This window comes from Lissotriton vulgaris, chromosome 5 (assembly GCF_964263255.1).
Source record: "Lissotriton vulgaris chromosome 5, aLisVul1.2, whole genome shotgun sequence".
Taxonomy (NCBI): domain Eukaryota; kingdom Metazoa; phylum Chordata; class Amphibia; order Caudata; family Salamandridae; genus Lissotriton; species Lissotriton vulgaris.
This window is the reverse complement of record NC_141693.1, coordinates 1,612,307,900-1,612,335,820: the sequence shown is the minus strand read 5'-3', so window position 1 is coordinate 1,612,335,820 and position 27,921 is coordinate 1,612,307,900. Positions and strand designations below refer to the sequence as shown.

General features: G+C 44.8%; 1 protein-coding gene across 1 annotated transcript; it reads right to left on the bottom strand.

Moving 5' to 3' along the window:
- On the bottom strand, positions 1-24,900 carry PABPN1 (poly(A) binding protein nuclear 1). The gene is made up of 7 exons (XM_086923763.1): positions 24,617-24,900; positions 18,502-18,616; positions 18,311-18,378; positions 15,972-16,078; positions 15,584-15,671; positions 3,092-3,240; positions 1-1,887 (listed from the first exon to the last, which is right to left on the bottom strand). The coding sequence occupies exons 1-7, from the start codon at positions 24,851-24,853 to the stop codon at positions 1,848-1,850; spliced, it is 804 nt and encodes a 267-aa protein (XP_086779889.1). The 5' UTR covers positions 24,854-24,900; the 3' UTR covers positions 1-1,847.
- Positions 24,901-27,921: the final 3,021 nt, after the last annotated feature.

Sequence of the window (27,921 nt, the reverse complement as noted above, 5' to 3'; positions counted from 1 at the left end):
TTTCGCTCCAACATCTTTATTTTCCCCTGCCCCAATACAAGATTAAAAGAAAGTGTCTCCTCCTAAAAAAAAAGTTTAAAAAGTGTGTCATCCCAACTTATATCTTCCACTGGGACCAGTGCATTCTCCTCTGACCTCACTTCTGCCCACCCCACCACCCCACCGCCCCACCATACCCCTCCACCAAAAACAAATGAACTGCACTGAGTGGAGACAGCCGGAGTCACTGTAGGTGCAGTGTCTTCTGCTAATAGAAACCTGTGAAGAGAAGAATTCACAGCAAAGCAATACCACAACAATAAAGAAGCACATTTACCCAGGATAGGGGAGTCCTCACAACATCGACTGGCCTCCTCCCCTGCCAAAACCAGCCCTGTTCCCACAAGCATACAGTCAACCAAACCTTGGTCAGTTAGCGGAGACAAAAGTGCAGATGGGAGACAAAGTCAGCAACAGTTTAAGGGAGTATGAAGGCAAAAATCAAACACAGGGAGAGGCCTGCTCTAATGAAGCCGGTGCAAATAAGCTGTGGGAGCCCAAAACAAACAGTTGCAAACAAGCCAACAGCATTATGGTAATATCCATTCTGCAGAGGAAAGTATGTTTTTTTGGGGGCGGGAGAGGTAAAAGGGTAGCGGGGGAGACTAAATTAAAAAAAAAGATGCAAAGCGGAGTATCCACCAAAACTGAGGTGGCAGCCCTGGTAGAAGACTAACACAGGAAACACATTAAATGCGCTAACAGCTAGGAAAGGCCCACGAAGTCCAAAAAACGGAACCCTGGCAAAGGACTACAGTCATTAAAAGTAGGCAAACTTTAGGACAGAAAACAGACATATGGTGACATAGAAGAACATAGAAGCAAAGGCTAAAATGATGGGACTAAGGGAAAACAGGACTGGTAAGAGTTGGAATTTTACACAAGGTGTGCCAGAGGGGAACACAAACCATATGAAAAAGTTATGGTATGCAACTGAAAATACGACATTACCATTCTAGCTTTCAACATCAAGTCATTATCAACATCGCCATAAGGCAGAAAAACAATACCCGACAGAGGGAAAAAGAGTGCAGGAAATAGTGCCTTGCACCTTACCAGCTACCATTGTGCCTGTGCATGATAATACTTTCCCATGGTTAAGCAGACCATAAAAAGGGAAGAGGACAGCAGGAGCAGACGCACACTGGGAAGGGTTGAGTAAAAGTTTAGGTAGGGTAGCCAGACAAGAGGTAGGTGAACAGTAGAAGCAGAAGGAAGGGAAAGTCAAAAGAGTGAGGGGGGCAGAAGGGGGAGGAAATCAACAAGGACTCAAAGTATTGGTATTCAGAAGCGATTGATAAGCCGTCACAGGAGACTGAGTGTGCGCAAAGAAGGGTTGAACCTACTCGACAGAAGGAACAAAGAGCAAATCGAGAATGGTTTTGAGCAGAGAAGTGAAGACGAACGTTACTGGAGAGAAAACTGGCAGAGTTAAAGATGAGGAAAAAGAATTGACGAATGGAGTTGGTAAGGGGACAGGCAGACAAGTGAGGGAGAGGTGTTAGGAAAGAAAAAATGTGTGGAGACAACAGGTGAAGGGAAAGGAGTGGGATGCTATACACAAACAATGTGAGCATAGAAGGGGCAAGGTTGGAGACAGGGATGGGAAATAAGGAGGGAACGAGCAGGAGGAGTGGTCAGGAATACGGAGCACCCCAGGTTCCCCCAGAACTTCAAAGTACAGTTTTTTTTCTTTTCTTTTTTTTAAAAAATATCTTTTCATGTCTTCTGTTCTTTTTTTTCTTTTTTGATTTTTTTTGTTTTTGTACTTTTTTTCTTTTTTTTTTCCACGTCTTCCTAACATAATTTTAGTAAGGGGAATACCATGATGTAGCTCTAGCGCGGCCCCTGAAAGAGAAGAAGCAGAATGCTAGGTCAGTTAATTGAAGGAAATCTACCCATTTAATAAATACAATCGCTGGAATCCAACCCCTTGGTAAGTCTACTCTAGTGCAAAGGGAAGGAGGAAAGCAAGCCTCATCGTTTCCACTGTACTAACCCTTCCAGCAACTGTACATGCCCCCTTTCAGCTTTGCATTCTCATTTTCAGTGCAGGAAATTGCTTTTTTCATGTTAATCCTTTAACAGCAATTGACTTATTTTAATCCCTTAAGCTTTTCTTTAAGAAGCTGCAATACAGCCAATAACACAATCTTCCCACTAAACAGCTGATCGAGGGGACATCCCCATCATCGTGTACTCATTCACGACACATTCAAATCGATCACTCAACCAACTCAAGAGTCATTGATATTTTGAGTGAATGCTACTTTTGAGTTCCACCTTATGCTCAAGGGGGAAGACTATTTGCTATTCTCTCCAACTTTCCTCAAAGGATCTCATCTGCACCTTCAGCTCAATTTGTGGAGAGGAGCTCAACTACATGGAACTTTTTAAACCCCTCCCACATTTTATTCAGTCCTGCCAGAAGAACCAGGCAACGGTCCCCTAGCACTATTCTCTAAACTGGACACTTGCAGTATGGTCTCAATTTGGAAGTGAAGCTACTGGTAGGTATCCTCTGCAGCATTCATCTTTCCAGAAATCAAGGTTGTCCTCGTTATAATTAAGCATCACATCTGCTCAATTTTATTTGTCTGCATCAATCACCATTGCATCCCGACATTCACTCAGCCCCCCAATACTTGCCAGTTACAACTATGCTCCACTCACACCATATGTGGCTACAAGACCCCATCATTCAGTCCTCCTATTATCTTCCGTCCCTGCACACAATGCAAGGGAGTAGCATTCACCAAAATGCTGCCCAGTGTAAAAAGGAGAGCAGGCTTGAAGGCAAGCGGTTACTTTTTCCTACCTAAACATCTGCCCTTTCACAACTGCCTCACACTACATCATGAGCTCTGTGCATTGCACTGTCCAAGCATCTAGACAAGGAGCTCAGAACTGCAGGCAAAAACCAGTCATTAAGATCACCTACCAAACACTAAGCATCTCAGTGGGCCTCTCCCACCATCACCGCCCACCCTTCAAGTTAATGCCTGTTCAAGGAGCGCATGCCCCATACACCAAGCAGACTATCTATTCAGACCTGTAGATTCTTCCTCTAGGTCTTGGGGTGAAGCCACTGTAGAATCGGGACCGGGAACTGTAGGAGGCTGTCCTGGCTCTGTACCGTGCTCGTGGGAATCCCCGATCTGTACTGCTGATACCTGGTCTGTTTGTCCGCTTGGGCACCACCTAGAATAAAAACAAGATAAAACTTAAAGAACGGCACTTCCACAAAAATAGGTTTAAAAAAAGTAATCCTGCAACCAAGCAACAAACAGGGACAAGGATGTATCTGGATGGTGAAAGAAACAAATAAGACTGAACAGAAAACCAAACTTGTCAACCAAACTGAAATATCAGAATACAAAATCAGAAGCACAGCCATTTAGGTCCTTTTTGTTGGCGAGAACGAAAGAGGGTACGCAATATACTGGATAACACTAAATTTAGTCATGCGACAAACCCCATAAGGCATAAACACAATCACACAAATAGTGAGAAGCCTGTTCGTGCGGTACTATTTTCACTGTCATCTATTATGACCACTAGAACTGAAATATAATTAATTGTTTTACCTGCCCTAGATCGCTGCTGTAATTTAGTGTACTACTCTCACTAAGGTTACTCTAAGACTCAACAGAACCAAAACATCACCGAGGTGCTTACATTAACATGACCACAGGAAGATTTGTAGCGGATTGTTGTCCTCTTACTACGTTTAGCCTAAACACCCGGTTAGACCAGAAATTTCATGTAACTGCCATGGTCGTGTTCAAAATACATAGGTTCCATGCTGAACAGTCTCATCACTGTTCTTAAACTGTGATGCCAAGTCATAGAGGAGTGCTTTCAATATATGCATTTTATCTTTGAGCAGCCGGTCCCTCACTTCTAGATGGCGACCAGAGGAGCAGCCGCAAAGCCCCGTGGAGATTAACAGGGTCCGCGCTGAGAGAGGTTGAGTGGCCCACTGTCTTCAACAAACGCAGTGCCCATCTATACCTGCAAGCCTTGGGAGCCCCAAAAGTGCCCCAGGCTCATTGCAGTACCCTCCCGGCCGCTGCATGGCCTGGGAGGGACCAGCTGCACCTTTGGGCCCAGGACACTTGAGAAATGCACCCCCTACCCAGCACAGGCAAGAAAGACTATCCCGCACAGGAAAGATAGACTACTTTAACCCCTTCCATGCTGGGCCGATTTTCCTCGTGTGCTAGGCTTTTAAAGAATCAATGGCTTTATGACGGCCCCCAGCCGTCATCAGCACACGAGCACTGTAATGCATGACGGATGGGGGCCGTCATCAGCATGGAAGGGGTTAAGCAAACCTCCGGCCCCAGTGAGACGAGACAGTTTGCTGAATTTAGGGGAGGTCTGTGCCCTGCTCTCTCCCTAGCTACCAGGGGCCAAGGAGAAGTCAGGCATTTGAGCTCCCCTGGCCTGCGGCCCCCCCCCCCGGGTACTGTCAAAACAGGGCTTTAAAAAATGTACTCACCCGCTCGCAAATGCGAGTCAATTTCTTTCAGGGCGAGACAGTTTTCAGGCCTACTTGGCCGGCCTGTCGAGTGAGCTTGGTCGCTGTGCTAAAGTGCAGTGCCGGTTGAAGGCTTTAGTGGGCAGCTGGGTGAAATGTTCAGGAACTGCTGCAACAAAATGGGGGAAAAGCAAAGGTGTTGATTGGCTGATTACAACGCAGGCTCGGTCTGCTGATAATGTGCCGCAGGAGGATATACTGCCTGAGAAGCGTGTAAACTGCCTTTGCCAACCCCTGTACCCAATTCAATTGACCGGAGGCAGGCCATGAATGACACTGGTGCCCTAGGGAAGCAGAAGTTCTCGTCCTGCACCTTGGGTGTTTAACCATGATCCTGGGAGCCCTGCGAGTGGAGATCTGCCCGTGATGTAAGCCTGCTGAGGACGGCTCGATCTCTCTGCAGGGGGACCCTAAGGTACATGCACTTGGAATACATTAAGGCTCTCTTGACGTCTGACTCAGGATTTTGGAAGAACACAGCCAGTTCTATAGTCCGATTGGTATGGAACTGTGAAACCACCTTAGGAAGAAACCTAGGGTTAGTGCGAAGGACCACCCTGTTGGAGTGAATTTGTATGAATGGCTCTTGGATAGTTAGTGCCTGGAGCAGCAATGTAATCGCTATCAGGAAAGCCACTTTCCATGTTAAGAACTGAATCTCGCATAAATGTAGAGGCTCAAAAGGTGGACCCATCAGTCTGGTGAGGACCACATTTAAGTTCCATTCAGGAGCCGGTGGGGTCCGGGGAGGAATGACTCGTTTGAGTCCTTCCAGAAAAGCTTTGATGGCAGGCACTCTGAAAAGTGAGAGATGCTGCCTGTTTTGTAGATAAGCTGCTATTGCGGATAAATGTATACGAATGGAAGCATAGGCCAGATTGCATTTGTATAGATGTAACAGATAACAAATGATGTTGTGAGTAGACGCGTCTAGCGGGTTGATGTTGTGGTCTGCACAATAAATGACAAACCGCTTCCATTTTGCCGAATAGCATGCTCTGGTGGTGGGCCTCCTTGCCGCTCTTATGATATCCATACAGTCGGGAGGCAAGTTGAGGTAGCCAACTTCTAAGGTCTCAGGAGCCAGATCGCCAGGTTGAGCTGTTGCGGATCTGGGTGCTGAATGTCGCCATGGCTCTGCGTCAAAAGCCTGGGTGTGAGGTGCAGCCTTTGATGTGGTACCACAGATAGTTCTAGAAACGTGGTGTACCACGGTTGGCGTGCCCACGTCGGAGCAACTAGGATGAGTCATCGAGTGTTGCTTCAGCTTGCGTGCCACCAGCGGTTTTAGAGGTGCTGGGGGAAAAGCATACACAAATATGCCTGACTAGTTCATTCATATCGCATTGCCATGCGACTGTGGGTGTGGGAACCTGGCGGCAAAGCTTTGGCATTTTCCTATGTGGCGAACAGGTCTATCTCTGGATGACCCCACTGCTGGAAGTAAGGGTGGAGTACTGATGGATGTATCTCCCACTCGTACATTTGGTGGCTGTACCTGCTGAGCAGGTCCGCATTCTGATTGTCATTGCCTGGGAGGTGTTCCGCCATGAGGAAGATGTACCTCTGAATGGCCCACTTCCACATGCTCTGAGCCAGATGAGACAACTGTGGAGAGTGTGTACCTCCCTGCTTTTGAATGTAGTACATGGCAGTCATGTTGACCGTCCGGATCAACACTACCTTGTTGCACAGATGTACTTTGAATGCTTTCATTGCCATGAAGATAGCCATCAGTTCTAGAAGATTGATGTGCATTTTCTTTTGCTGCGTTGTCCATAGTCCCTGCACTGTGTAGTGGAGTACATGAGCTCCCCATCCCTGGAGAGATGTGTCCGTTGTAAGAATGATCGGTGGCACAGGCTCCTGGAATGGTCGTCCCCTGCAAAGGTTTTGTGGATTCCACCAATGCAGAGAGTCGTATGCACGACCGGTTACCAACACTAGGTCTTTCAACTGTCCGTGAGCCTGATTCCACTGACGTGCTAAGCACTCCTGAAGCGGACGCATATGTAGTCTCGCGTGCAGGACTATGAAGATGCAGGAGGCCATCATGCCTATCAACTGCATGAACACTCGTGCCGGAAGCGAGTGTTGCGGTCTGAATTTTTGTATCTGCAATTTAATGCCGTTGATCCTCACTGAATTTGGCTGTCCTTTGGCTGCCAGAGTGTCTTTTGTCGTGCCCAGATACTGTTGAACGTGGGCGGGCTGTTGGTTGGACTTTGGGTAATTCAGTGAGAATCCCAGATCGTGAAGAAGGTGAATGGTGTGGGACATGTGGCCGGCACACTGCTTGGCCGACTTTGCTTGGATAAGCCAGTCGTCCAGATAAGGGTAGGCGTGAATATTCTGTCTCCGTAGGTGTGCAGCCACTGTCGCCAGGCACTTTGTAAACACCCTGGGTGCCGTCGTCACTCCGAAAGGGAGGACCTTGAACTGGTAATGCTGATTCTGAATGGTGAATCTGAGGTATTTTCTGTGTGGCGGGTGTAGCGGAATATGAAAGTATGCATCTTTCAGATCTAATGTTGCGAGGAAAATTTCCCTGACTGAGCAACGGTAGGACCTGCTGCAGTGTTAGCATGTGAAAGTGTTCTGATAGAATGTACTGGTTTAGGGGTCTGAGGTCCAGTATGGGTCTGAGGGACCCGTCCTTTTTTGGGATTAAGAAGTACAGTGAGTACACTCCTGTACCGCTTTCTTCCACAGGCAAGAGTTCGATTGCTCCTTTTTGCAGCATGACGAGTACCTCCTGCTGCAATAAGTGCAAATACTCTGTGGACATAGGACGGTGTCTTGGGGGTATGTTGGGTGGAGTGGATGTTAACTCCAGACAATAACCGTACTGGATAAGCTTCCTGACCCACCTGTCTGTGGTGATGGATTTCCAGATCGGCAGGAACTGTTGTAGTCTCCCCCCGACCGGTGTTGTATGGTCGGGGGGCAGTGACAAGTCGTCACTGTTTGTTAGTGGCAGAGGATCTGGAGCTATTTCCACGACCTCTGCACTTGGCACGGTTTCCACGATAGCCACCTCTACTTTGTTTGGTGTATGTGGTTTGCGCGCCACCTTTATTGTACTGTTTTTGCTGGGACAGCTGGCCTCTGGAAACTCCTCTATTGTTTGAGCAACGAAAAGAACCACCCCTGAACTGCTGCGACTGGAGAGCCCCCATAGACTTTGCCGTTTCAGTGTCCTTTTTGATTTTTTCCAAGGTGGTGTCCACCTCTGGGCCAAATAAATGATCAGGGTTTACAGGCTGATTTAATATGGTGGTCTGTATCTCTGGCTTGAACCCGGAGATTCTGAGCCAGGCATGTCGCCTCAACATCACACTTGTGTTAATGGCTCTGGCCGCGGTGTCTGCTGAGTCCAGTGCACACTTGATAGAAGCATTTGATATGAGCTTTCCTTCCTGTATGAGCATCTCTTCTGCCTCCTTATATTCATCTGGCAAGTGTTGTAACAGGGTCTCAAGTGTATCGTAATGGGCCCTGTCATATCTGGCTAAGAGTGCCTGAGTGTTTGAAATGCGCCAGATATTGGCCGCTTGAGCTGCCACCCTTTTCCCTGATGCTTCTAGCACTTTAGATTCTTTGTCAGGGGGAGGAGCATCACCCGTTGTTTGCGAGTTTGCCCTATTCCGGGCATTGGAAACAACCAGAGAGTCCAACGGCAACTGTCCCTTAATGTAAGTAGGGCGCCCAGGCGCCGGTTTGAACTTCTTTTCAATTCTGGGGTTTATCACCCTGGCCCTTGTGGGCTCTTTAAATATGTCTCCAGCATCTTTTAAGACACCAGAACAGCAAAGCCCCTGCACTACACAAAAGTGTGACACTTTACAGTAATGACATATATGGCAACAAATGATTAATAAGTACACATCCACATTTTCAGAGTAGCTGTAAAAGGATCAGTTACTCCAGGTTCAGGTACAGGAGTTCCGTGAAAGAAAGAGAAATGTTCAGTTCTTGGTGTAAAGTGAAAGGTTTATTGTTCCTTTGTTAATGCCAACACGTGTTTCATCGCAGGGAACCTACTGTGAATCTTCAGGGCTTCCTAAGAATGAATGTCAAATTTTGACACATTGGTGCGCAAAGTCCGTGTCAGGACGAGCTTCTAATGAGCAACACAGTGTAGAAGAAAGGAATGTAGCACGCTGCCCGCGTGTTCGCGGAATCTGGTTTGGTATTTCAGGGTGTCTAAAACCGGGAGGAGTTGACGGATTGAAACAGGGTCTCTGGATGAGGGACTCGCAAATCGTGAAGGCGGGTACACCTTCTTGGTCAGGAACTCCCTCTTGTGTTTCCCGGTGCCGTTTTCCGATGACGGTCCGTCATCGGAAAACGGCACCGGGAAACACAAGAGGGAGTTCCTGACCAAGAAGGTGTACCCGCCTTCACGATTTGCGAGTCCCTCATCCAGAGACCCTGTTTCAATCCGTCAACTCCTCCCGGTTTTAGACACCCTGAAATACCAAACCAGATTCCGCGAACACGCGGGCAGCGTGCTACATTCCTTTCTTCTACACTGTGTTGCTCATTAGAAGCTCGTCCTGACACGGACTTTGCGCACCAATGTGTCAAAATTTGACATTCATTCTTAGGAAGCCCTGAAGATTCGCAGTAGGTTCCCTGCGATGAAACACGTGTTGGCATTAACAAAGGAACAATAAACCTTTCACTTTACACCAAGAACTGAACATTTCTCTTTCTTTCACGGAACTCCTGTACCTGAACCTGGAGTAACTGATCCTTTTACAGCTACTCTGAAAATGTGGATGTGTACTTATTAATCATTTGTTGCCATATATGTCATTACTGTAAAGTGTCACACTTTTGTGTAGTGCAGGGGCTTTGCTGTTCTATTGTTTGTGTGGATCCCCGGGGTCCAACTTTGGGCGGTCTTGTGAGATTACCGCTCGCCCTTTTGCCTATACCCCTCACTTGAGAGTGCTCTCTACCTGTGCGGACACACTGGTGCGCGCCCAATTTTCCCTGGTTTAAATTGAAAATCTCCTTGTTGTCTACATCTTTTAAGACACCCTTTAGCATTGGTAGAGTCTTGACAGTTCTCTCTAAAGTGGAAAAGGTGTCAAACAGAAAATCCACTTCAATAGGATCAGCATGGAGCTGGACATCATGATTTTTGGCTGCCCTTTCAATAAGTGAATTAAACGCCGCCGAGTCTTCAGTAGGCGATGTTACAGCATACACATGACTCGCCGGGGCAGTGTGTGGATCCCCTGGGTCAGCAGCGTCCGCCCAGGGTTCATTGTGATCTTCTGGATCAGTGTCTACAGGATAGCTGTACTCCTCATTGTCACCTTCCCCTGTCTCCACACCAGAGTAAGTGGGCGAAACAGGAGCAGTGTCTTGGCCACGTGGAGATACAGGTTGGACAAGAACGGGTGTTGTAGTGGATTCCTTCTTTTTCAATGGGATTCTTTAGGACTCCATAGGCTGTTCCGGGGCGATCTTTCGTTTGTAAATTGAAAGTCTACCCGTGTCGGCATCGATGAATTGTTCAGACTGCTCTTCAAGCGAGGGTTGTTGATGCTGTGTAACCAGTACCGCAGTTGTGGGCTTCGGCCCCGTGACACCTCCGTGGACGCTTCAACGGCCATCTTGGGGCGGAGGCCTTAGGTACCACTTTCGGCGAAAGCGTGAACTGGATGGGCGCCGGCGATTTTTGAGGTTTACTGGCAGGCTTTGGTGGAGTATCCTTTGGTCCGACAGCCAAAGTCTTTTCCTTAATTCGCTTCAGCGATTTCAACACCTGCTTCGAGAAGGAGGCGGACGGCTGCGTCGACTCGACGGGTTCCTTTGAGCCACCGCCAGGCGTGGACTCTAGGTTCGTACCGCTCTTAGCCTTGTCTGGTCGACGCGTAGGATTGAGAACCTTCTGAGCTCTGAGTCCTTTGTCTGTGTCGACTGTCTTCGGCGCCGATTTTTTCGGGACGACGTCCTTGACCAGTTTTTTCGGTCATCCAGTCTTCGGCTTGACACCCTTTAGCGACCTCACCGGGTCGATAACACCTTTATGCTTCGCCAGTGCCGATAGTTCAGAGGACTTAGAGCAGACCAAAGCAATACCCACTTTCGATTTCGCCTCTAGTGCTTTTGGTTGCGTAGACACCGAAGCTTTCTCTTTGTTTCGATTTGGCAACCCGTGGCTCCTTAGAAGTGTCCGAAGCCGGGCCCGAAGGCGAGGATGTAGAACCCAGTGCAAGATCTTGCTTAAGGCCAGCCATGTGGCAATCCCTCGACCTGAGCCTTATTAAGTGTCTCGGCCCCAGTATCAACGTTCGGGCCTAGCTCCTCGCTTGAGCTATCTTCCATGGCCCCAAAGGCCCCATCGTCGTCTCCTACCTCGGCGACGACGTCTTCAGTATCGACCATTTCAATATCAGCGTTGTAGCTGGAGTCCATCTCCGATGCGGGATCAGACAGGTTCTCTCGAACCTCCCGCTCTGCTCCCTCATCGTCCTCGAAGATGTTCACCAGGTCAGGTGCCGTCTGCTGGGCTTCCTTGCGCGCGAAGTCGAATCGTCTTCTTGGAGCGGAAACAAGAACAAGCCATACAGCTGGCTTCATTGTGATCCGGCGACAGGCACTTGTTGCACACCGGGTGGATGTTGATGTGAGGATATTTCGAGTTGCACACGGGACAACTCTTGAACGGGCTCCGTACCATGATGGTTCGTCGATAAAGCCTCTGGCGTCGACCGGGCCTTCAGTGCTGAAAAGCCACGCGGTTCCTCTGGATGTCCGGCTCGGGAACTGAGCTGGAACAGAACGGGGCACCGATCGCAAGACAATACCGACGATATACTAAAGGCCTTTTGGCCAAAAAGAAAGTTTATCGATTCCGAACTTGAGTTAACAAATATGCATCCGAACCCAATGGCGGAAAAAAACTATCGGGATTGAGTCGATGCCCATGCGCACTGTAGTCCAGGGGAGGAGCCACCTATCTTGTGATACTTCGAAGACTCTTCCAGGACAACAATGTGCGATCATCCGGACCCAACACTAGGCGGCGATCTTTGCACAGATATGAATTCAGCAGCCCACATGCCTCGAACCCTGAGTTCTGCTAAGAGTATTCATCCAGGCCACGCTCTAGTGGGTGTAATATACAGTAGTGTACCCGAGTGCTGCTACGAGTGTTTATCCGAGGCCACTCGCTAGTATGTTTAAGGTTCAGTGGTGTACCAGAGTACTGCTGAGAGTGTTTATCCAAGGCTGTGCTCGTAACTTCAAAAACACTGCAGTGAGAATAATAATGAGGCAAAAAAAAATGTGATCATGCCTTACTGGTCATAGATAAACTGCATTGCAAATGTTTTGAAGAAAGTGTGTATGCAACCAATTTGTGGGTCGAGTGCATTGATGTTAGGTCGAGTAGAAAATTCTAGTCACTAGACCTGCAGGTCAAGTACGATTTTTAAGATTTGCAGAGCCCTGCAAAAGCACAGGGGGGAAATTGGTTGACCAGCTGTTGGAATGGGTGCATAAAATGTCAATACTTACCATGATGTGTACAGGCCCGATAATGGTTGTACTAATAAATGCAATATTAATGGATGCCATAACCTGTGGACGCACGACCATGCCAGCACCCATCAATGCAGTGTTAATGTAAGTCATAACCTATACCTACAATGGCACAGTCTCCAGCAAGAACGTGACCATGGTATGCTATAATCCATACCTAATGACAATACTGTAACTCGTAACAAAGCCAATGTAAGTTATGACTTAAGCAAACTAAACTGTCAATACCAGTAAGAACAACGTCAATGTACGCTGACAACTGTATTCACAATATTGAAAACGTTAATGAAAAGGATACAAGTGACGACCATATTTTTAGGCGTTCCAATGAACTCGTATCATTGCGGTCTGATTCGCCCAAGGCGACCTCCACATCAACCCAGTCAGATAAGTGCTTAGTCAAGTCCTACAACCTGCATCCACACCTATCAAATATCAGGTCACAGGTGGGGTCTGCCAACTTAAAGACAAATGCGTAGGAAAATCCTGATCGATCCAACAGATACATAGTGGCACCACAAACCAGTCTGAGGAAATTGGCCCCAATAAAACAAGTTTGGCCAAGGGCTCGTGTTAAACAAAATTCAGCAAAGCTAGATGCCACATGTAGATAGAAACACTCAACCAATCAGAACACGACATGAACACCACACATAGTGATCATGCGCTCCTCACGCCGGACATCTAAACACAGGCCAACACTAGCTCTCCCTGAGGTAGAGCACCATCTGTGTCCTCACCTGATACCCTCACTTGTTGATTTACAGCTGAGATGCTTTTTGGAATGTAGAAAATTGTTTTACTGTACCTCGAATTGTATAAAAACGGCCACAACTTTGTACACAATTTATATACATAATGCAATGTTGCAACAAATATAGGCAATTTAGATATTGCATTAGGTAATATTGTGCTTTTTATATAGTATTATACAATATTGGGTTTTTTGGTGTTTCATATAGCGCGAACCCAAAGCTATCAGAGCACTTTAAGTGACTATCAATTGCTTTTTTGTTTTACTACACCAGCGTTTACCAGCATTTTTATTAACATTCGCCTATATGTGCCTGCAAACAAATGAATACTGGCATTAGTTAGTTGTATGAGAATCGACACAAAGGCTTCTGGATTTTATCAAAGATGTTTTGAAATGTATATTTTTATCAACTTTATATTCAATTTTCTCATAATAAAACAAACGTTACAGCATACAGTGTATTATCTACCTTTATAGAATTTAATTGCAGTGTTGGGAGCGAAATAAATAAGATTGGGATCCACAGTCATGGTTATATACATTACAGTATTGAACAGAGCATAAATTAGGCAAAATATCCATAGGACATGTACTTCTAGCATTTATTCTCCCTGCCTTCCACTCTCTTGTTGGTCCTCCTTGTCTTGCCCACTTTCTGAGCCACTGAGAACCCATTATTACACAATTCCTGCCACTCTATTAAATCGAATTGTAATTTTTTGTCGCTGCGTGTGAGCTTCATATGTACCTTTTCAGCTAATGCCCACTCTCAAATGACCTTAATCCACACCAACAGTTCTGGGCCTCTCCACCATTTCCATGTCTGGATGGGGCACCCTCCGTCTGGCTAATACTAACATTTCAGCTTCCTTTTTTTGGGCTTCCGTACATGGGCTAGTAAGCATTGCAATGGCTCCTTCTTTAAGGGAAGGCCTGTGACCTCTCAAGCCTTGTATGCCACCCCTGTTCAGAACTACCTGACATCCCCACGCCAGATGAAGTAAATCTGCATCTTCCCCGGCGCAACTGGGACATATACCATCCGTATTGTGTAAAATGTGTTTATAACTTTACCGGTGTAATAGAAGTGCGGTGTAAAAAATTGCAATGGGTTAGTTTAAATCTAGCATTGCAGGAGACTGTGGTTTTGAAATATTTTTATAATAACTTTTGCTACTCAATAAGTTTTGCACTGCACTGGTATACGGGTGCGGTTCAGACAGTTCTGTAAAGGGCCTTTGAAAAAAGGAGGAAAGGTATGTTTACATGACAGGCAGAGGTCTTAACATCTGGAAGTTTTCTTTAGGAGCTGCCTATATTGCCAGAAGCATGCCCGAAGGATAGCTTATATTCACTTCATGCAAATCAGCGATTTCTTCATAACATGTACTTTAAACACAGTAAGATGATAGAATACTTTAGCGAGTTTAAGGGTCACCACTGAAAAATGCAGTGATTGGAAGGTCAAGTGATCAAATGATTGTTTTTACCTGGAGTGTAATGCAAACATACTGCTTCTTAAATTAAAAATCACAAGCCCTCTTAAATGTACCATTGTTATTTGATAAAGTAATTGTAGCTAATTATTAAAGCCAACAAAAATTTGGAAGGAGAAATGGCTCTAGCCCCAAGATCCGATCCCCTCCCTCCCTCCAAAAAAAGGGGGAGGGGGAAGGAAGTTGAACAGGGAAAATATAAAGAAAAATGGGGTGCCATTCACTCAAAATAAAAACTCCATTTACCTACACCCCTAATAAATTATGAAGCCCCTTGGAAACTTCAATATTTAGGGCCCTTGCATCTATGTTTCCAATTAACTTTGCATGGGAAGGAAGGCTGCACACTGGGTGAGGCTCACTAAAAGATTCAAACCTGTTAGTCTCCTGCGAGAGTAAGGTACAAATATGTTGCAGCAGAATGGACGCACTTTATAGAGCAAGGCTGCCGAGATGGTGTTAGGCTAGGAGGGCTCGATTTCTGTGACAACTGATCTTTGACCATGAAGGCTAGAGGTTTGTACGAGTACCATGGGGGTAACTGGTGTATAAGAATGACAGGCACGCAGACGTCAAAGTATCTAGGCAGAGGTACATTAACTTTTCAGAGTTAAATTAGGCAATGTTAGATTAAAACTTCTTCGAGCAGGCTATTGGCTGGTCCAGAAGAGAGATCGGCAGTATTTACTGTAGAAAATGGAGTTCTAGGCTGATTGGAAATCGCAATCTGATTTGGAAGTACAGCCTTTGCTTGAACAATTGCATTTGCGATGCTTTCTTGGTTTCCTTAAAGCTTTCAAAGAGGACAGGCATTGCAGCACTCTCCACAATAATTATGCATAAGCTTTATATTTATGCTCAACTATTTAGGTTACATCAACTATTTAGGTTACATACACAACATTTAACCCCAAATTAATAGGCATGTAATCCGTTCAGACATTGCAGTGATCTCGCACAGTAATGATTAGGTTACTGAATATTCCTTCTTGACACAACTTGCAGAGTTCGTAAGCAAAATCCCAGATCCTAGCTTCATTAAATTCTCAGTGAAGTAAAGAATCCAGCACAAGGAACTGAAAACTAGCATACGTGACAGGACATATGGGTTATTTATATTTTATCCACACTTTGTGCCGGTAGGAGCAAGAGGGAGTCATCCACTTTCCAAATGCGTTCGCTTACCTTGATCTGCCTTCCTCTGAAGAGGGAATCGTCCAATGCCATGGAGGTCCGTACTGATTCCTTATCTGAGAATTCTATGTAGGCAAACCTATAACCGAACACGGGTGGGGTAAGGACACAAAAGATCAGATACAAAAAACAAAACGTAACTTTATAGCCATTAATAATCATTTCAAAAAGCAGTAGTTTTCACCATATCATATAGGTCTATGGCGCTGCCACATGCTTTTTCCCAATACGTCAAAAGAGTGCTCAACTCCCCCAACCGCCTCCTTGCTCCAACACAACAGGATCCCACCCCCCAAAGCTCATTGCCCAAGCCTCACTGATAAGTATGGAGCATCAGTCCTACCCACCAGCCTGGTTTCGAGGGACTGGAGACACTCACCCTTTTGGATGGCCAGTAAATTTATCACAGAGAATGGTGACCCTGTTGACTGAACCACAGCCATGAAAATGAGCTTCTAGCTCCTCTGCCGTAGCGCCATAGTCCACCTGAGTGGGTGATAAATAAGAGTTTTAAAAAACTAAAAAGGCGAGGAAGAAAACTGAAAAGTTAAATTGTAGAGGACATGGGGAGAGGAACAGATATTTATGACATGAAAGCAGTTAGACTTGTACAAAAGAGATTCATTTACAGCAGTTCAATTACGGCATCCCCAACTCAAACCCATGGTAAAAGATTTTTTTTTTTTTTTAAGTTCCCATCTAATCAGGAAAATATTTACACAACTACTCTTTGCCCACAAGCTGCATCCACGCATGTTGCGTCACAGGCACTCCAACTGCCTTCAACCCCAAACAAGTTTAAAAAAATTGCAGAGGCAAGTTACTTACAACAAAACAAGACTACTGATGTTTGGAATGCTAAAGGTGTTCAGGACAAATGAAGGATGTATGTTTGAGAGAACGGAGACCAAATCCAAGACACCTTCAGACTGTCTGGAATATTCTGCTGATGAACCCATTGGGGTGACACTAAAAGTAGGTCCAAACTGAGGCGACATGGTGTGCAAAATAACAATGGATTGGTATGCTGCCCAGGTAAATACCAGTGGCTGTGATTAATTTTGGCATTCCGTCCATCAGTTTCTTTGCATACTTTAGTGTGACACCCTGGGACCCATGCACACCGTCAATGGAACCGAGCTGTACCTGGCTGATGAATTTATAACTAGGGTGAAAACGGTCCTGGGTTGCTTGGGTCCTTGTTCAGGGAAGACCTGGCTTGGAGCAGAATGTTATGTTATGCGATTTTATTAGGCGCACAGATGCTCCAGCAAAGGAGCGTCCTGGCGCCTGACAAGGTAGCAGCACAACACAACGAAAACAACAAACAGAAAAGTTTAAAACCAAGGGAATAAAAAGGTTTTCACCGCACGGCGAAAGGAAAGCAGATCCCTAAGGCCGCGAATCGCCGGGGGAAGGGAGTTCCAAAGCACCGCCGCACGGACTTGGAAAGAGCGTCCGCCAGCTCTGCTCCGCTTAAAACGGGGAACAACAGCCAGTTCTAGGTCAGCAGATCTTAATGAATGAATGAATGAAGACAGACTTGCATATAGCTGGTTTCTAACAGAGGTGACATGGTGTGCAAAATTGCAATAGATTGGGAATAACCAGTGGCCGAGATTAATTCAAGCATTCTATCCATCAGTCTTTTGCATACTTTAACATCATACCTGTAGTCACATGAGAAAAATACACACTCTGGCCAAGTAAATAATACTCCTAGCCAACTGCTCCTATGAATGGAATAAACCAGAAAGAGTTCAGGAGGAGCAGGTGGCAAAAAGCAAACGTATGGGTTTAGATGTATTATTTTGCATTAAAGTAAACCACGCCCACTTATGTCAAATTGTATGTTCTCCAGTAGCAAAGTGAAAGCAGCTCCAAACTTGAAATGCTGTCAAAGGTATCTACAATATACCAAACCATACACAGAGGTATTATCTCTGGAAAGAGTTCCTGCTATTGCAACAAAAAGGGCTGTTGCACAGCTCCATGTCAAAGCTCCATTGGATCATACATCTCTGTTTCTGCGTAATGTAGAAACAAAATTAGTCATTTAGTGCACTCCCACCATAACGATAAAGCGAATGTACTTGCATGTAAAAATATATATATATATATATTTTGGAGAAAAAAAACTTCAGAAAAGCTTTTTATAATGTTACGGGTTTTGTCTTCTACCTAAAGCCGTGGAAAAGAAAGACTAATGCTACATCTTTAATGGGAATTTCAGAAACTATATTCTAGAGAAGTGATGAAACCAAGAAAAGGGAGTGTGGTGACTCATACAAAGCATAACAATTGTTTATGATCCTCCTAACAATAAAAATTAAAATAACCCAAGTTGGCATTCACCACCAATCATATTTGTTAATTTTAAAAATTTAACGGGAGGAAGAGAAACCTGGAGAGAAACGATGCAGGTAGTTTAAAAATGTTGAGATAGTCATGTTTCGGGATACAAATGTTCCAGAATGCTCTGTAAACGTAAGAGAATGGTTTGCAGAGGGAGCATGTCGAAGTCTACACTCCTAGGATACAGATTTGATAGTGGGCACCGTGCAAACAACGTTTTAACATCCGCACTGGCTACTTGCTTTTAACTTCATTCGTCATAGGCAGCACTGAGAATGTGGATTCATAGAAACACTCAAAATCATAACCCCCTTGCCTCTGCACGCATTTAATAGTCACACTAAGGCAAATAAATTCACTTACATTGCCTACATAGATAGACCTGGCATCAGCCTCCATTTTCTCCTCGACAGACATGATGACAGGACCAGCTGCAAGACAAAATAGAACTGGTACATTAACTACTGGGGTGATGTGCGGACAGAACTGTGATTCCCACTTTTTTATGCTGTGGACTAGGAGACTCCAACTACCTTAAACGTGCAAATACTCACCATTCCCAGGAGGGGGGCTCATGTTCATCTGTTTTTCCACCTCGTTCTGCAGTTCTTTCAGCTTCTCTGCTTCCTCCTCCATTTCCCGCACACGTGCTTTTATGGCCTCAAGTTCCTGAGCAGAAGAGCGGAAGATGAGGTGGGTGTCAAGAGAAGCTAGACCTAACGGGACCAGAGCTTGCTTTCAAGATGACGAGTACAAAACATGTTGCTCCAAAAAAAGCCAGTTTTTTTTTACTCCCAACTAATCCAGCTTGCTTACACTGCCCATCTCAACCTGAGCTTGTACATTGCATAGCACCTAAAACCTCAAAAGGGAGAAAGTCAACCTACAAACCACATCAACAGAGTTTCCAACCAGGAGTTAGTTACATATTACCCCTCACGCTAGGGCAAACCCACAAATGCAGAGACCAGTGTCCTGACAAACTGTTAAATCGCACAGCAGCTAAGGAGGTGGATAACACCGAGGGGAGGAAAAAATAAAAACATTAAGATGCCAACGATGGTCATCCGGATTAATTTACTAGATCGCCATCAACATCCATACGTGGCTTAGGTCCACCTCAGGCCATTTCTAGATAAGTTGACCAGGCACCCCGGTTTTCAGACATGGACGACTTAGAGGGAGGCTAGTTTTCGTGTGTGCCAGTGCATGATTACTTTGCAGTTTTTGTCAGAAATCAATGTATAGAGCAGAAAAGTGAGATGTTTCATTAAATTACCACCCAGCAGTGTCTCAATATACGGATTTTCTTTGTTGATTCTGTGCACCTCAATCTTCGCGAAGCTGCAGTCCTACCACTTTGCCGAAAGTCCCTGCTTTTAGTTTTAACATGTATTGGCAAAGCCAAAAAAATCTCGTCTTCGGGACCCACTGGTTTCGCCAATACCTTTGATGGTGCTTTAAAGCGTCAAGGTTTTCCACCATCCCTCAACACTATGCAGCATCATAAAAAAAACAAGACTTTTGCAATGCGACAGGTCTCGCATTTGCATGAGTTTAAGATATTAGCATTGTAAATGACAATGCCTTTATCTGTTTTAATAATTAACACAAATAAAATTTTAAAAAAAGAAGTAAAAAGGCCAGTCCTCATGCAAGGTTACAAATGAAGACCAGGGAGTACTGAGGAGGGAGTAACAAGCCTATTAACTAATCAGGCGCCAGCATTTACAAAGGACAATGGCACAAGCCATTTAAAAATATGGGCAGAGATTCAAGTCCATACTCGAATACAGCATGCCTCGCAGAGTAGCAAATGCACTGCCAAGGATTGACCTAAAAAATTAAATAAATGATTGATCTTCCCACAGCTGCTGGTGGTGGTTGAAGCATTCCACTGGCGCATGCATGCGTGATGATGTAGGCATGCACCATTAGCTTGAATATGATATTTACTGATCCAAGATGACGGATGCTACTTGGATTGGCAAATAGTCCATTAGCGTGAAAAATAAAAATAAAGAAAACAGACCACTTAGCAGAGAAGCTGGTGGGGGAGAAGCATCACAAGAGGAATAAAGGGGGAGAAGCACACATGGTGTGAATAATATAGTGCACATATAAAACAAGCCTTGGCAAAGTCTATTGGCGGCAGTTTTTTTTATGTCCCGATACTGTGTAACATGGCTTAAGGTAAAAAAAAAAAATAATAAGTTTAAAAAACAGAACTGCTATGCCGCCGTCAATGCTGGAGTCATTGCGCTTTTTTTTCTTCAAGTCATATAGCAGCGAACACTTCAGCATTTTTTATTTTTTTTTTTAAATCGGTGCATTGAGAGCGGCAACACATCAGACAGCAGAGGGTGGGTGAAAAACGACAGTGGGGTGGAAAAACACAGGCGAGATTAAGTAAAGTTACTTTTGGTCATGCACTAATAAGAGTGAATGTCCAAAAGTAACTAAAAATGTTCAGCAGAATCCTGCGGCCTGTGGAAGGACACTAGCCACAGGAAGCTTACTTGGTCAATGCCCATGCTTCATGGCATGGACACAGAAGCCCCAGGAGGCAGTGCTGACTAATGCTAAGTAAACAAACAGGAGTGACGTGGGAGCCATACCAATGGTAAGAAGAGGTAAGTAATGGACATGCTCTAACCCCTTAGATTTTTTAGAATAGCTTATGCAGTGGGCCAAACTTAAAAATAACATGGCACACGGGAGAGGAGAAGCACACAAGTGACAGCAACACAGGGAATGGAGAAGAACACACAAGGACAGGAACAAAACAGCGTGGGAGAGTACACAAGAGAACCTCAGAACATTTTGGGGTGCACACATGGGAGAGAATGCATGAGGTGGAAACCACATTAACACATGAAAAGCTTAACCAACAAGCATTGGCATAGCCAATAGGTCACGCCTTTGGGACCTTATAAGTGTTTAGCCATGCAACACTTGATGTTGTTGCACCAAGGATATTGTGCTGGATAACTAAACACTTATACAGTCCCAAAGGCGAAACCTATTGGCTATGCCAATGCTTGTTTTTTGTTGATTCCTGATGGCGAGATAAGGTAGTTTTCCAGGCCACTGGAAGCATTGGTGACTGTGGCCCTTGTAGCATGGCTACAATCCTGTGGAAGAGAAGCTACACCACCAAGGGAGGAAATGAACTGGCAGCAGGGGGAAAGCTCCTACCCACAGGGACATCCTGTCCCATCAGAGTCCCAAAAAATGTATCATTTGATGTTTGCATTCACAAGATAGATTCTGTGATCCTTTGGACTCAGGATCCTGTATCTTTAGTTTGGTAGCCGTGCTCTGTAAGCATCATGTTTGATACTGTTTACTACAGAATAGTTCAGCAACATTGAGCACTTAAACGAAATTTGAAGCAGACATCCTAAGCATCCCGGTGTTGATTTACTGAAATGTATAAAACCTAATATTTTCCAGACAGAGGTATACTCTTCATCTAATATAATGTACTAGTTAGAATAACAAATGTGTTGGTTAATGTATTGCATACGACTGAGGGATGATTGTACTGCAGTTTATATTTAGAAGGAAATTTGCCGCTTTCCCAAAGTTGGTGCCTTTGTTGTAAATAGCGCAATAGGAAGTAGCCGAGACTGTTGTATACATGTTTGGAAAATCGTACAGTAAAAAAGGTGACGAGAGATATGCAACCTAGAGGGTAGCAGTGAACAGCGGTCCCATCCACTGTGCTTTCCCAATGTCAAACACCCTCGCAACAGTAATGTGCTTGCAGAAAGTTGGAAAGATAATCTATAGAGTACTGAACACTGGAGGCCTGGCAAGGCACTCACTGTGGAAGTTTGGGTCCACTGGGACCTTCTAGGTACTAAAGGTGTAGAGGCAAAAAAAAAAAAATCCATGAGGGCTCCGATTTCCTCCCCGAAGTTTTTAGGACATATTCTTTATTTATTTTTTAAGTGACACAGGGCACTATGGAATTTGCTGACTTAATTTTACCTATCTATTGCATTTGAGCGAGTCTGCCACCCACAAAACTCTGGGTGGGTGTTCTGAAATCAGATTGTACAGCACAAGACTCCCCTATTAACAAGCATTGGACATGAAAGTCATCGCGATCGCAAAAAATAACAAGCATTTACAATGCAACGGTCTCGCCTTTGTAAAAGTTAGAGCTTTTGTCATTGTTAATGACAATTTTTTCTGTATATGTTGTAGAAATGTGATGAGTAAATGGCATGTTATTTATAATGACTAATGTGCTGCAATTGTGAGTAGTGAAGAGTTGTATTAGGGTTGGTATCAGAGAGCAAGTATTATAGTGATTTGAGGGTAGAGTAGTAGAGGAGTGATTATTAGAGACTGAGTTGTACAGTAGTAGAGAGTAGTGGTGATTATTGTAGTAGAGTGAGTAGTATAGAATTATTAGAGTTGTAGAGAGTAGAGAGGGATTAGTATAATGTGACAAAGTATTAGTAAGTGAGTATTAAGAGTAATTATTAGCTCACACTCAGCAGGAGTCAGGGGATACCACACGGCAGACGCAGGTCACTCAGCAGGAGTCTGGGGATACCACACAGGCAGACACAGGTCACTCAGCAAGAGTCTGCGGATACCACACGGCAGACGCAGGTCACTCAGCAAGAGTCTGCGGATACCACACGGCAGACGCAGGTCACTCAGCAGGAGTCTGGGGATACCACACAGGTCACTCAGCAGGAGTCTGGGGATACCGCACAGGCAGACACAGGTCACTCAACTCACGAGTCTGGGTAAACCACACAGGCAGGTCACTCGCAGCGCACACTAAGGAGTCTGGGGGTAACACACGGAGCAGACACAGAATTAGCAGCTCTTCGTATCGCTGGCCAAAAATTGCTTCATCTTTAGTAATTACTGGCGCTTTCTGAGTCAAAGCGCCTAAAAAATACGAGCGCACATTTTTTCTCGCTGAACACCCTGTTCGCTCCTAGCCACTTACAAGTGATGGGGCTGGTACACCGCTGCGCAAAGAGCTACAAATGACACATTTCAACGTTCGTGCCCCGTAAGGGAATTTATTTAATTTAGAAAAAAGAAAATGCTGTTTCTGCAATGAACAGACTGGAATGAGAAGAGAAGCATTGGTAACTCTACACGTGACTCAAACAGTCTTGGGGTTTCCTAGCCTAAAGCATGAGAACACGTCAGGGAGAGACAGTACAGCTATGCTGGAGGTTCGTATGGTCACTCGGCTGACACAGGAGGGGAAAAACTCCAAACTATCTATCCGACGCGGGGACACCGTAACGCAAGGCAATAAGCAAAACATCCACAGCCTGACGTCTTTTCTATAAAGGGAGTAGAATATTTAACTTTTAGGAACTGAACAAAGCGAATCAAAATGCGCTGCACAGCGTCACCTCGGTATTAAGCAAAACTACAGGTGCAATATATAGGTAAGACCTACGATTTTCCAGATCCCTGGGAACGAGGAACTTTATAAAGGTCGGAATTTGCAGGGGGTGGGGGGAAATAGTATATATGGCCGCTGGGGGATTCAGCTAAAATAAAGCTCAGAATAAGGCTAGAATTACTGCGTGAATCCCAATGGTCAGTGTTTCTAACTCCAGTTTCCGTTATCTTTTGTTTGCTTTTTTGGTTTCATTTTGTAAGGAACAGCCATTACCGTCTTCGTATATACCGTTGTCTTCTATCAGACAATACATAACTAAATTAAAACGCACAACTAAAGATCTATTTGAATTCTTCTGCTGACCTCGACTTTCATAAAATGCTTTAAATAAATACCCAAACCTAACTGCCATAAGACCATACATGTGAGAGAAAAGGCGTGTCGAGATACATTTTTTCCAGTTGTGCAATCTAAACAATCGATTGCGCACTTTTTTTAACGGGACAAATCAAACTATAACTGGGAGCTCTAAAGGAAATTTTCACAATACAAAGAAATAAGTCCATGTCCTAATCTGTATTGAAGTTTGAGTGATGCCAGCCTGTTCACCTTGTAGGCCCTTTTCTAGTCATTGAAAAGGCACACGTGATCAAAACCTATTGGACCAATTGGGAGACTTATTTACTGCCGCTTTATTTCTTCGTTATTTTACCCCCATTTATTAGGGAGATTACGTTCTTAACCAAGATGACAAATGTCACACTGCAAGGGGTATATTTTAGGATTCAACGAGTACGTCTAGGGCCTTACTCAACCCCCTCGAATGGACGATGTATGTTTAGGGACTATCCCAACCCCTTCACAATTAACTTGTTTTTAAAAATGTGATAAGTATTATACTGTATTTGCCTTCTCCCTGTTACTTCTATGGCTCAGTAGAGCCGAAAAATAGTATATTGAGGGTGCGTATGATCCGTTACGTTTTGAGATTAAATAGTTATATTGGAGTTCTCATATGCATCGATGGCCGTAACATTGTGGCACAACGCACGGGGGAAGGGTAATGCCAAGGTCTGGTATAAAGTAAAAATATATATATTAATAGTACGAGTTCGTATTCCATTTCTGACCACCCTTCATATTTCGGTGACCTCTTAAGGCTTTCCCTTCCCAAGAATAATCGGGGTTCGCAGTGCCCCGTCCATTTTAAAAGCGTGGGGGTCCCTTTTAGACCGCAATCCCATGAATTCGTCGACATTCCTTCTCCCGGGTCTCACCGGGTCCTCGATTGTAGGCCCACCCAGCTCTCCCGGCTCCTCTTCTTCCAGCTCCTCCTCCTCCAGCTCTTCCAGGCCAGGGGTGTTGGGTGCGGGAACTCCTCGGCCACCCCTTCGATGCACCCCCCGATGCTCATCATCGTCCATGGGCCCAGAACCCTCCTCAAGCAACAGCGACTCATCGGCTGACCCAGATCCGTGCAGCCCGTTTCCGAATTCCGAACCCGCCGCCATCATTCACCAGGCGCACACCAAGGAACGAGGTGGGAGAAAAGCAGTATGTCGAGCGCAGCCAATGAGATCGTGTCAACGACCATCACTCAACCAATCAAACGCGACTTCTAGCGAACATCCAATGAAATTAGAGATGACGTCAAATACGAATCTGGTGAAAGAGAAGGAGACGGCACGTAACGGATGGAGCTCGAATGTTAGAGGGGAGTAGCCAATAGGACAGAGTGTGACAAAACCTGCTAGAAAACCAGAACTAGACGAAATGAGCCAATGGACATGGAGGGAAATATGAGTTTGAGAGGTGACGAATTTATCGTGCGACATGACGAAAATTAACCTCTTAACTGCTAGGACCCCTCCCTTCCAATACTTGGTGTTAAATTATTAAGCCCATGTCTTTCTCTCTTATAATTATTTAAATAGTAGGGATACCTCGCTGTCAAACCTTCATAATTTATTTCCCTCAAAGGGTATAGGGTATAGTTGCATAGTTACTTCAGGCGAGAGACTCTGTCTCCTACCGATTTTGCAGCTGGGAATCCAGGTTTGAGTCTCGGTGTGAGCTCAACATCCTGTGATTCTGGGAAAATGCAGATTTTCGACAGTTTTAATGGATAGAAAATTATGACTAATAAAAGCACAGAGGCTAATATTATGCATATGTACCATTATTCCCCAAACACAGCAGCAAAAAATACTAGAATTTAGAATACACATAACTTCTAGAACGTTGAACATGCATATACTGACCAAACTGGTAGCCACCTTCCTCTTTTAGGTGCTGCTGATGGAGCAAGGATTCGCACGTAAAGCGACTTGCTCTCATTCATGAACCTCGTCTAACCTTTAATAAGCATTAACCAATCCTGTCCGTCTTAATTTTCACCTTTTCCAAATACACGCGGGTGCCCGAGAGAAGCTCGCATCTATGTTTATTAATTGTAATGATGCTTGCACTACTGAATGGCCGCTTCGCAGAAATCCAGTCTGCGCATGCGTCGGTCATACCCACGTGATGTGACGCACTCGCAATTTGGAGGGATGTTTTAGCTCATGCGCATTATGGCTAAATATGGCCGCTTGTCTTTAACCATGCTCTCTGCTAGCTCATGCTGCTTTTGCATATCTGTCTTTCCCACATTAACCCTCAATGCTATAGATATTACACAGCAAGGGGTGCAGTGAAGCTTTTTCATGGTAGACAGTGTATTCATTTTTTCTGTGTTTCTAATTTGTTTTCGCTTACTTTTCATGTACCGCGTATCTAGGGGCCTGGGAGTTGGGGAGCTGCGCCATTTTAGAAGCCCATGTGGACCTGGTCACCTGACAAGAGGACTGGGCCTCGCATCCGTGGAAATCAGCCAGCTGGCTACCGAAGCTGAGATGCTCCTGGGAACCTGCCCCATAACCCAGAGAGGAGAAGCTGAATTTCACCTGAAATGCTACATTTGTTTCTTTCTACTGTATGCTCTATTGTCCCCTTCTACACGTATGCCTGGGAACAGGAATTTAAGGGGTGGGTACTGTCATTTGAATATTAAAACATGGGAACGTAGAATTTAGGAGGTGACTATGACCTAACCACCTCTCCTGACCAATCATAAGTTGGGACCTTGTCACTTGCAACATTTGTGGGTGGTCTGGGGGTCCCAGAACAGTATAACTAGTCTAGTTTAGCTTAGAAAAATTGTCCGACTTGTCCGAGTAGCTGACCTGTCACTGACCCTACGAACTCTATAGGTGATTGATACAGAGCGCTGCGGAGCACTCTGTCCGTACTTTCCACAAACTCCAAGGGGTGGAAATAGTCTTAAGTGCTGGCGAAGCACTTTGCTGGGAGATTCGAAAACCCAATCGGGGTTACTGGCGGATTCAGTGCAGAGGGGGAGTAACGCAGGCGTTGCAACCGAAGCTGCAGGTGTTGGTCGTGCCCTTTGATGAGCCCAGTCCTGACCCAAAACCTGAGGGGTATCCTGTCCTGACTGTCCTGAGCTGTACCTGCTCGCCTACTGGCATTCCGAATCCTTGAGGGTCCTTGTCCCCGCCTATTCCCAAACTGACCCGTGGCCAGGGTTAGTCCTCATTCTGTCCTAGGTAAATATATGTGTGGGTGTCCGTCTAACTATACTCTTACTTTTCCTCTTCTTAATAAAGCACTCTTGCCTGTGATATTCTCCTATCACCTTTTCGAAAGTGACTTTTATGAAATTGTTTATTAGTAATGTTCCACTTTTTCCCCTACCTATAGGAGATGATTAAAATTGATTGCATATTTTAGCTTGTTCCATTATCCCTTCCCTTTAGTATGGTTGCTGTGAATTTAGTGAAGATAGCTTAGAGTTAGTAATTAGAACTCGAAAATTAAGTACCCATATTAGCCCTATTTCATTCACTCTGCCTTAGTTTAAAGTTCGTACTGATTAGCATGTTCCCAAATGCGCATACCCTGTAGTATTCATTAGTACTCTATGGTGCTTGCCTTAATCCATAGCTACATTTTGGTTTTGATCTTGATCATTGATGCTCTGATTTGTATCTGCCTGTTATTCATGGCATATTCATTCTAAACTAACTTCATATAAACTTTTTAAACCCCATCAGGTGTCTGTGGTCATTACGTATCACCTAGTGTCATTAAATGTACTGAATGTGTAAGGTATTTCTGCTCTGATAGGAATCTTGTCACCTGTTCACTGATAGCTCCTGATCCATCAGGAGTAATGTGCCTGTGGTAAGTCAGGTACATGTATAGTAAGTGGTGAGAGAGTCACCCCCTGAATTACTCATAGTAGCGTGTAAGAATCACCCGGTTCACGCATAATCAGTCATCGTATGCACGTCAGGGCCCAGTGCGTGGAAATTGGTAAAATAGTGACCCGGGTGAACTGCGCGCTCTATCAGTAATTTTCTGGTAGCAGAGCTATGGTTAGGAATAGTTAAAATAGGTAGACAAGATAGTTAACAAATAAACCGTGAAAATAAAATGTGGTGCTGAAACTTCCATGCTGCTATATTGATTACATTGTTTCAAATAATGCGAAAAGTTTTTTTTTTTGAAAAAGGTTTTATAT

Excerpts from the sequence above, each read along its gene's own strand:
- PABPN1 (XM_086923763.1), bottom strand. The coding sequence starts at position 24,853 with ATGATGGCGGCGGGTTCGGAATTCGGAAACGGGCTGCACGGATCTGGG. Across the intron at positions 16,079-18,310 it reads GGTCTATCTATGTAGGCAAT|GTGGACTATGGCGCTACGGC; the intron begins GTAAGTGAATTT and ends TCACCCACTCAG. Across the intron at positions 3,241-15,583 it reads TCAGAGGAAGGCAGATCAAG|GTGGTGCCCAAGCGGACAAA; the intron begins GTAAGCGAACGC and ends TTTTTATTCTAG.